At 45.5% G+C, this 11,057-nt stretch overlaps 1 protein-coding gene across 1 annotated transcript; it reads right to left on the reverse strand.

Annotated features, from left to right (window-relative positions):
* Positions 1 to 5,776: 5,776 nt before the first annotated feature.
* LOC123055967 (BTB/POZ and MATH domain-containing protein 1-like) lies at positions 5,777 to 7,769 on the reverse strand. Its single transcript, XM_044479757.1, has 2 exons — positions 6,687 to 7,769; positions 5,777 to 5,862 (listed from the first exon to the last, which is right to left on the reverse strand). Exons 1-2 carry the CDS (start codon positions 7,756 to 7,758, stop codon positions 5,777 to 5,779), a joined length of 1,158 nt encoding a protein of 385 aa, XP_044335692.1. The 5' UTR covers positions 7,759 to 7,769.
* Between the last annotated feature and the right edge of the window lie 3,288 nt (positions 7,770 to 11,057).

The raw sequence follows: 11,057 nt of genomic DNA on the forward strand, positions 1-11,057 counted from the left end.
ATCACGGCCGTGGCTCGGAAAATAACCTGCAAAAAGTGAATACGTAATGTTCTGTTAAAAACCAAATCATTTCTGCATGTCCAGATAGTCCACAGCAAAGCGCAAACTCCAACACGAATATGTCTCGCTAAGTCAGGCTCAATTCCATTAAGCCATGTCCCAAATAACGTGGTGACAGAATTCGGTGGATTAATATTAAAAGCAATGTGAACCGTCCGCCAAAGGATTCTGGCCAACGGGCAATCAAGAAAGAGATGTTTGATCGTCTCATCCCGATCACAGAAACTACACCTGGTAGGTCCTGTCCAATTACGCTTTATCAAGTTGTCCTTGGTTAAAATAACTTGTTTATGGACCAACCACATAAACACTTTTATTTTCAAAGGAACTTTGACAGCCCAAACATGCTTGGAGGTAGGAATGGAGTTCGAATTAATAACATCAATATACATTGATTTAACTGTGAATACTCCAGACCTAGTCAGTTTCCAGCGTAATTCATCGGGTTAATTGTTTTGTGTGGTTGTTGATGTTTTATACTCGTTTAGATCACTACTGTAGTGATCTGAACAATCTTATATTTCTTTACAAAGGGAGTATTTCCATAATTCTTCTTTGCTCATGATGTCGTGTATAGCAAATTAGCATCCTTACTGACGAAATTATATATGCCCAATGGATTTGTATGTTTTAGCTTTCTACTAAGTTAAAATGCACCACTATGCATGTTCGGTGTGGCTCATGAAAATTGACAAGAGAAGTAAATTCTTGTGACGTCGTGTACATCAAATTAGCATCCTTATTAACAAAGTCATATATGTCCTATGGATACCTATGGTGTAGGTTTCTAAGTTGCGGTACACTAGTTTTGTGTGGGTCATGACACTACAAGAGATGTAAATTCTTGTGATGTCGTGTGCAGCCAGTTAGCATCCTTATTAACAGAATTGTGCATGTCCAATGGATAAGCATGTTTTAGCCTCCTAAGTTTGAGATACACTCGAATACACATGTTGTGTGTGGTTTGTGTAACTGACAACAGGGGATTTAAATTCCTGCACTGTCCCAGCACAAGAGAGCAAGCTTCTTCCACCCCAAGCGCCCTCCAGCATGCGATGTGAACACTGGAGGTGGCGGTTCAACGGCGTTGGCATCCACAGCAGGCGCGTCAACCGACAAGAACAAGAGCTACGCCGTCCTCGCAGGCACCCTCTCTGGCCTTTGTGCTGAGGTGGTTGCAGTCTCGTCCTTGGTTCTGGTGAGTTTGTGGTCTGCACACTCTCTCCCTTATGCCCCCGAGATTGTCCGGTCGTCGAGTCATTGCTGATTGTGGCTTAGATAGACCTTGTTAAGCAGCAATGAGAAACTTGTGTTCTGAATTCTCTATCAAGGAACAATCATATTTCATTAAAATTTGTGTTGCGGTAGCGGTTTCTTTATGAATTAGAGTCATCCAAGTATGTTGTTATTTTTGCTATTTTAGTTAACAGACTGAATTCCTAGAAGTTTCATATTAATTAGTGCTTCATGTTTGTTTGGGCGTAGTGTTGCTAAATGTTTTTGTTGTAAAAAGACTCAAGATGATATTTCATTCACTATTTAAAGATATTGTTTGGAGTTTGGATAAGACATACTTGAGCAAAGTTATGTTTTTTATTTATTTAAACATTGTGAAATGGATGTAATCCATCAATAGTCTAGTGCGCTTGTGTTGGACTTGTCGGGCCAGACATTGAAAAATAAGACCTTAGTCTTTAAAGGCAAGTGGTGTTGGAACAAAAAAATTTGCTCGGTTAGTTCTGAGGTGCTTATTAGGCATATACTCCCTCCGTTCCTAAATATTTGTCTTTCTAGAAATTTCAACAAGTGACTACATACGGAGCAAAATGAGTGAATCTACACTCTAAAATGTCTATATACATCCGTATGTGGTAGTCCATTTGAAATCTCTAAAAAGACAAATATTTAGGAATGGAGGGAGTATATGCTATAGGTGTTTTTGAGATTCATACAGTGTAATTAATAGATTATACTGGAGTTCCTAGGCTGGCTTTTCACTCGTGCGAGTAGGTCAAACAGCACTTACTCATGGGTGGGAGCTTGGTTCACTGTACGGCACCATGCGAGCATGGGACAGTGCATGCGAGCGTGACTCCCACGAGCAGGTCAACATGCACGCGTGTGACGGATTTTGTTTGATAGCCTGGTTTCGATTTGGTTATCTCGCACATATCAAAGGCTTTCTAGGCGTTGTTACCCAAAGGCCTTGTGAGCTCATTGTTTGTGCCAAACCAAATATTTTATCTCCTTTCCCAGTGATCTCCTGCAGTGCTACCCAGACCATGCAAGGATCATGAGCACACTACATCCTTACTTTTGCTTTCATTCACTGTTGATTAATTCATTCTTTGGTCCATACTTTCCATACTTGACAAATCTGAAAGATTTTAGAGTTTTACTAGGGCTGATAGGTTGAACGTCCCCCATGGAAGCGACTCTGTTGGTAGATTCATTGACTTCCTGGGATTGAAGAAATTGAATATTCACACTCTGGACTTGTTTTGAAAATTGTCATTTCCATTATTGCTGGATATAATGCCTTGTCTTGTGTTCATAGAGAAACCTGACTCGGGTTCTTTGGAAGTTATTATTATTACAGGAGAGTATATCTGACTAGATGCCATGGGGCTGTTTGTGGGGAGCACCTTGTCACCAAGCGCGTGGAGGAGCTCTTTGCCCCTGCCTCCTCTTTCCAGGAACTGATGGCTGCTTCCTCCTCTCCTCCCAGCGGATGTACATGGTGAGCTTCTCTCGCGTTAACACTCCACGGCCATGATCTAGCTGTTGATACAGAGCTGGAGCTGAACCACAGCAGGTAGAGTACAATATGCCATGATCATCACTCTTTCCAAGCTCATGAACTGAGACATGTTTACCTCTTAGCTGATATTTGTCTTGTCATCTTGGACTGAACCGAGGAAGATAGCTCATGTAGTGGATTCAGAATAATGGCAGTCTGTGGGTCATGAAACTGATAAGAGATATGAAGTCTTGTGATTTCATGTACATCAAACTAGCATCTTTTGTTAACAAAATTATATCTGTCTGTTGTGCTTTCGAAGTTGAGATACACTAGTTTCTTGTGGGTCATGAAATGCAAGAGATGTAAATCATTGTGATGTGGTGTCTAGCATACCTTTGCACAAAATTATAGATGTAAAATTTTATCCCAGTGGATGTGTATGTTTTTGTTTTCTAAGTTGAAACATCCTGTTTTTGACTCTGATATAAGGTATAAGGCTGTTGAGACAAGTGGACTTTCTTATATGTGTTGATGCTTTGTTTAGACTTAATAACATGCCTGATGACATGTTTCTGCAGAAAATGGAACAAGAGAAGTGGAAGAAGCTCGCACACAAGGTATGCCAACATGCAATTCCGTGAACCACTGAACTGAGCAGCGTTGATGTTTTATTTCCATTATTCTTCTCTGCTCATGATGGCGTGTACAACAAATTAGCATCCTTGCGGGAAAAGTTATAGATGGCCGATTGATATGTATGTTTAAGCTTCCTAAGTTGGAATGCACTACTCTCTGTATTTTTTCTGTGTGGGTCATGAAACTGACAAGAGATGTGAAGTCTTGTGATGTCATCTACAACAAATTAGCATCTTCATTAGAAAAGTTACATATGTCCATTGGATACCTATGTTTTAGCTTTCTAAGTTGACATGCACTAGTTCTGTGTGGGTCATGAAGCAGGCAAGAGATGTAAATTTCTGTGATACCTTGTAGAGCAAATGAGCATCCTTCTGCACAAAATTATATGGCCAGTGGGTGTGCATGTTTTAGTTTTATAAGTTGAGATACACTACTACGTATGTCATGGAATGGACAAGAGCTGTAAATTGTTGCTTTGTGTTTCATGGAACTGACGAGAGCTTTTAATTGTTCTGTGTGGTTGTTGATGTTTTATCCATAATTCTCTGCTCATGATGCCATGTAAATCAAATTAGCACCCTTATGTATATATGCCCAATGGATATGTATGTTTTAGCTTCCTAAGTTGAATTGCACTAATATATATGTTCTGCATGGGTCGTGAAATTGGCATCCAGCAAATTAGCATCCTTATTAACAAAGTTATATATGTCTGTTGGATACCTATGCTTTTGCTTTTGAAGTTATGATACACTAGAGATCTGAATCATTGTGGTTACTGCTTAGCTGCTATGTGCCCATTTTCTGTGGAAAACTGACACATGTTTGAGTTGGTGCTCTCTGAGATAATATAGTACCCAGTAAAAAATAATTTTTAAAGCCAAATAATATGCTTTCTTGAACTAATAATAGCTGGCAATATTTGCAGATCGGCATGCGTGTGGCTACAAGAAACATCATCCACATGCAGAGCAGAAAGCTTAAGCCGTACACTAGAAATTTGACAAGTATGTCCAAACACGATCTGAATTGGAGGAGAACCAAATGAAATAGTACAGATGGGAGGAGGACCAGATTGCGTCGATGAAGGAGTACATCACGTGTTTTGGGCATGGGTCTGCCAAGATGGCACGGCAGACTCAGAGCAAGGATAAGACGCTCGCAAGAGGTCTCATCTTCGTCCAGCTCTCCACCATCACTGTGTGACGGCGACATTGTGGTTCTGCCTCGGCTACAAACAGTAAGGTTTCGCTACTTTAGGCTAGATACTACATTGTTCTGCTCGTGTATACTCGTTGCAACTAGCTATTGCAAGGCGTGATCCCCTGATGTGGTCTGCTTATGCACACAGGTGCAGGATAGAGCCGCCATGTGGTATGCGCAGTGATTCTTCTTCCACTCGAAGCCTTCCGCGCTGCGTGTCCGGTGCCCCGATTTCTCTTCCACTCCGGAATAGCTAATGGTAAGCCACTGGTCCCCTCCGCTACTCTCTCTCTCTCTCTCTCTCATGTTGTGCGTGTCCACTAGAGATGGCAATGGATACCCATTACCCACTTACCCTGCGGGTAAAAACCCTATTAGGGCAAGGGTATGTGTCAAAAAATACCCATGGGTACATAAATAGGAAAATTTCATACCCATCGGGCATAGTGGGTACGGGTATGGTTTAGTATAACCCATACCCATGTACCCGCATATATTTTAACAAATAAGCCTTATATATTATTTATTCACATATTAAACATATTATATGTACATAAATCCCACGACCCTACAAAGACCTCATCATGCATTCATGTTAGGCCACTGCACCACAATAGCTAGCCCACAAACGAGTGTGCGTTGCTTTCAAGATGTGTTGTTGTTTATGAATTATTATTATAAGTTGTTGTTTATGACTATGTAATGCTCAAATTGATGTGTTGCAAATCTGGGTAATTTTACCCGCGGGTACCCATTTACCCTGATGGGTGACGGGTATGGAAAACATTATACCCATCAACGGGTATGGGTACGGGTGATGGGTAAGGTTTGGGATGACGGGTAAGGGTATGGGGTGGCTTCACCCGTACCCAAACCCTGCGGGTGCCATCACTAAATGGAGGCGCGATGTGCTCCTCTTCTCTGGCGACTGCGTGTGGAGAAAAGGTAGGGGAGATGGGGTTGACCAGTAGCGCCGTCTCGGCCCTAGGACACATGGCACCTGACAGTGGGCCCCAGGTGTCAGGTTTTCAGTTAAACGACTCTAATCCAGCTATCATCGTTTCTTGAAAACTGTCACCACAATGTTGTTGGTTTTTTGAAAAAAAAAACAAATGATGGCCGTTTTCTGAATTAGGGTCCCCAATTGTGGTGTTTTTTTTGCAATTTGCTCGAGTGTTCATACTGGAAAATTTTGTGGAGGAATTTCTGCCAGAAATCTGCATTTTGCAAGAAAAACGATTTATCGCGTGAAAAAAATCGTCGGATTCGTCCCCTAGCTCATTAGAATTCTTTCCATTCCCAAGGCAGACAGCCTGCCAACACATAGGACACGCCAGGAAATAAAAAAACCCCGCAATGCTCCACTATCCCGCATCCGTCAATGTATTATACCAATATCAAACAATATACGATTTACAGATTTTTTTTAATTAAAGTCTCCTCCTCTTGCCCGGATTACTTCCTCTTGATTAAGGATGGCAATGGGTAGGGTACGGGCAAGGTAGAGCAATACCATACCCATACCCGTATAGTCAGTGGGTACAAAACTCTACCCATACCCGTACCCATGGGTATGAAACTTTACCCATACCCATACCCGACGGGTACCCATACCCATACCCGACGGGTACCCATACCCATTGGTACCCAACGGGTAGAACAAATAGTACATAAGTTGTTCACAATTTTATGCTCATTGATAGCATATTTGACAAAAAAAATCAATTATCTCAGCTCAATAACATGCAGATGAGTAAATGACATATATCAAAATTTAAAAATCACAACATACTCTTAATTCAATAGGAGTAGACACGTCACATGACAAATTAATGACTAACTGATGACAACTTACCATTAGTTCACAAACGGGCAGGGTATGGGTATACCCGCGGGTACAAGGTTATACCCGTACCCTACCCATGACTTAATGGGTAGGGTATGGGTACTACCCATGGGTATAAAAGTGTGTCCATACCCTGCCCATGCGGGTACGGTACCCGCGGGTACCCGTACCCGTGGGTAAAATTGCCATCCTTACTCTTGATGGTTACTTTTCCCCCGGTGTTCTTCGGCAAATCTAGCATGGGGCAATTTGCCATGAGGTGTTGGAACCCGTCGGTTACCACGACTGTATCCATGACTTCCCGCGACGACGATATAAACTCTAGGCATGCATCCTTTAGCTGGTCAGAGTTGTGATGAGTTGCTAGTGCCAATGTGCTCATGACTGTGCTCGCGTCGATGTTTCTGCACAACCTCTTTTCGCACATCACCTTCAACCTGTCCAGCCCGTACCGGACCGCACCGACTAGCAAATGCTGCATCGTGGCTGCATCGTAATCGCCTTCACCACACGGCGGCAGTGAATCCGTGTAGACGTAATGCAGAAGCATCTCGAAGATGGCTGGCTCCATGTCGGCAATCTCTACGCACCGTGTGTCCTTATCCATCATCGGGCCAAAGAGCGATTCGAAGACGGGCGACCGTGCGGCAAGCATGAACCTGTGCGCGCTGAACTCCCTGCCGCCCACGAGGAGCGTGATGTCGGTGCCTCTCCCGTTCTTGAGGGCGCGGTGGAGGCGGCCGGACAGCTCCGGTGGAGGGTCCACGATAAGGTATCTCTTGCACTCCGCTGGTGGTTCTTTGATCACGGCGAGAACGCATCTTATCGTTAGGAGGCGAGATGACGATTTCAGCTTCGATTTCTCGACAAATTTGGGAAATCCCAGGCTATCATTTTCTACCCCTGTAGAAAAGATGAACTCCGGTACCTGATGGGTTGCTTGTACGTTGCCTTGATCGTTCAGCATGGTGAAGGTCAAGTTTGTCCTCACCTCGTCCTTGGCCTGGCTAAGATAACACAAGAAGGCCGACGCGTGCCCTGCACAGTCCTCGTCGTCTCCGTCCGGGTAGAACACGATGTTCCAGTCGTAGCCGCCGACGGCGAACGTGCTCGAGCTAATGTACTTTCTGACACGCATGCCTCCGAGTAGCGGATAGTTGGTCACCTGGAAATCGTGCGTCACGCTCTCCACGACGTGCCTTGACGACGTATCGGGTGCCCGGAGGCCTTCGCCGGGATCAACTGCAGCGGCCGCGTTGTGAGCCATGGCGAACGAAAGCGGCAGCGGGTATTGTTAGCAACCCTCCACGGGTGGGCCGTGGGCTGGCATGAGAGGGTCGGGCCTAGCATCCAGGCCATGGAGCCAGCGACTACAAATACTTGAAAGGGTGGATCGAGCAGGTCATCTGGTTGGATCACGACTGAAACGGCGCGGCGACTTCCTCTCCCACCTCTGGCTCTCCTCCTCAATCTCCTTGTTCTTGCTTGTTCATGTAATCTAGCTACCCAAATCCTTGTATCTGTAAGTGATTCGTGATATCTGTAGAGAGACCCTAACACTTGGTATTCAGAGCCAAAATTTTTCCCACCACCTCCCACCCGATTGAGCAATGGAGCCGGCGACCAAGCAGGACCTGAAGGATCTCCTGAAGGAGTTCCGAGAGAGCATGAAGGAGAGCATCAGGGAGGCTGTCGCGGTCGGGTTCGGCAACTCGAAGCCGGCACTCGAGCAGGCGACCACCTCGACCTCTTCTCAGTTCCTTGCCATGGACGCCTCCGATGACAAGGATCTGGCACCTGCGTGCTCCAGCCCCGAACAGGGCACGCACGCCCTCGACTTCGCCCCAACGACCACCATCGACGTCCTTCCCGGGCTCGACATTGACGCCACGGGCGTTGCTGCACCAACGCCCACAACCTGCTCGACGGATGGCCTCATCCACAGCACCGATGGAGACGATAGGATAGAGGCGTCGAAGGCTGCTTGGGGTTCGCCTACGCCCTTCACCGCGCGTCCAGGGGACTCGCCAACACCAATGAGTGAGCCATCTCTCGGCCTTGCACTCGGTGCGCTGGCGCAGACCAAGTGTTTGACAGAATGCTCAGGTCAAGTTGATGCGTCCGTCACGGCCAGTGTTATCTTAGCGACTGCTGGCTGCATGCCCACTACCTGTTCGACCGAGTGGGTCACCCATGCTGACAGTCGCATCATCGACTTGTCGTCAACAACCCTACCCATTCGGCTCGCAGCTACAGCGGTGCATCGTTCGTGGGTGCAGACAGTGCCACCGCACCCACCGGACCTGAGGTTATTTTTTTGGTGGGACCATGGGTGTCTAATGAGTGGCCGTGGTGATTTGGAAAGAGTGATTCATCCTAGCCCAAATGAAAGTTTATGCACAAGGCAATGTCAAGAGGTAAAACTCTCGTGTCTGTTTCATGGGATGTCTATTTCTTGGCAATGGTTGGTACACTGGCTAGTCTATGGAGTTGATTTACGTCAAATTCCGTGTCCATCATTTTCAAATGGTGAGCCACCAGATGTGGATTGTTCCAGTGTTGCCAATTGGGACCCCCATGTGCCTATTTCTGTTGATGACAAGTTCCTGAAGCATCTGTTTCTAAGTGTTCAAGTGCATGACAGTGGAATGGTTGTAGTTCCCTCTCTGACCTTGATACCACTCCTTACTGTACTTGAGGCACCATTCACAATCCATGGAGGGTTTCTTCTCATAGATGGCCTCTGGGGCTGGTCACTACATCTGCTCGGTCGCGTAAGGAAGATATCCGATGATAAGCGAGATGCCCAATGTAGTTTGGTCTATCTTAAGTTACAGCAACATGGATTGTTTGTTGTACATCTTACTATGCTGATGCACTTGCTTTTGAGTGGGGCTACAACCATATTTCTTACAGACAACTTCTAGAGATCTGTTGCAAGCGACTGAAGTGTAAATGGAGAATACAATCTGGGCTAGTACAGACCACATTCAGCCGAATTGGTGCAGTAACCAGTGGAACAATGGGACTGTTGGTTGTGCAATTACCAGAGTGTATTGATGACCAACTAGCAGAATTGCTGAAGGAAAATTTTAATGAGATGCCAAAGTGCAGTGTTACTCCTATATCTTGTGAGAGTGGATGTAAGCTGCATAACACATCATTCTTTATCTGGCGGACAAGTGCAGTCTGCCTTCTTCTCCGTTGCTATGATCAGTTTCAATGGAAGCTGGCTGGGTTATGCTATCACCTGTCTAACTGCTGTCCAGTGACACTACTTGGGCTGCCGGTGCCAGCAAACTGTTTGACTCGGAGGTATGCAGGTCACAGGAACCAGGTCTACCACATGAAGTTGTCTCATTCTAATCATTGTCAAGAGGGAATAAACTTGCAAGTGGAGCATATATGGTGTGCAATTACGAGTAATACTATTGATGCTTATCCTTGTGGTGGTGAAGACCATGCATGCGAATCATTGTTCAACCTGGAGCTCGATGTGCGTGGCATAGAAGTTTCCCTACGCAACAAGATCATATTTGTGTTTGAATTTCACTTGCATGTTGTTGCCAGGTGGAGCTCTTACGGTGTAAACTTTGGTGAAATGGAAAACCAAGTGTATGTGCAAACACATTCCATTGGATCGTTGGCCGGGGCACCTCTACAGAAGCAGCAAATGGAGCTGCAATATTATGGAAATTGGGCCATTAACTCTCTTCATCTGCACCGATTGGTGGCAAGGAAGGGGAGAGCAACAGGTTCATGGTTTGATAAATCCTTGGAGGCTTTCATTATGTGCATAAACTGTGAGGACCACTGCCGGGGCTTCCTAAGCTCACTTCTATCTGATTGGCCGAAGTTTGGGAATATCGGGACCAGGGTGGCTTTAGACTGCAATTTTCTTTCAATGTTATGCCCATCTTACAAGGGCACTGGTGCTTTGGAAATGTTAATAGCCTGTTGATTCCTCCTGGTTCGAATGGGAAGTATTATCTCTATGCTCATTGCTGGGTGCTCCAAGTTTGCCAAGATAGTTCAGATGGACTGATCAAAAAGTCCAGTGCATGGTATTCGTTTATCACAAGGTTCAGCGTCCGGGTGCCGGGCGTGCCAATGATAGCATGGTCAGTATGCATGGCGTTAATTCGGACTAACTTTGAGAGATGGTGGACTACTTGTTTGCAGTGTTTGGAACAACACCAATGGTTATCAATGTTGCCGGCGTGTACATCTCGGATCTGGTTGGTAGCATGGCCCATGGACGGGGTGGAGCTCTGGATTCACTGTGGGCACGCAATTTTTCAAGAAGGGAGGATCTTCATGGTCGTCGCCACCTTTGTTGACCACAACTACTACCTCGACGTCATCCTCAACTTGGTTGCTATCGGCCATGATGACTACTTCGGCAACCGGGGCAAGCAAGCTTGCTACTTTGATCGAGTCTACACCCATCTTGGCTACTATCATGAAGATTACCATTGCGATCCTAGCAGGATCAAGGAACTTCAAGCGCCGTGGGATCCTGGCAAGTCAGCCTTCCAGTCTTCTTCTGAGCTTTGGCTTGGGGTC

Source organism: Triticum aestivum, chromosome 2D, assembly GCF_018294505.1.
Source record: "Triticum aestivum cultivar Chinese Spring chromosome 2D, IWGSC CS RefSeq v2.1, whole genome shotgun sequence".
Classification (NCBI taxonomy): domain Eukaryota; kingdom Viridiplantae; phylum Streptophyta; class Magnoliopsida; order Poales; family Poaceae; genus Triticum; species Triticum aestivum.

What these genes read in the sequence shown, in the direction of transcription:
- LOC123055967 (XM_044479757.1), bottom strand. Translation starts at nt 7,758, where the DNA reads ATGGCTCACAACGCGGCCGCTGCAGTTGATCCCGGCGAAGGCCTCCGG. An exon ending in GGGAAAAGTAACCATCAAGA is followed by an intron (nt 5,863 to 6,686) that starts GTAAGGATGGCA and finishes TGCAAAATGCAG; the next exon opens with ATTTCTGGCAGAAATTCCTC.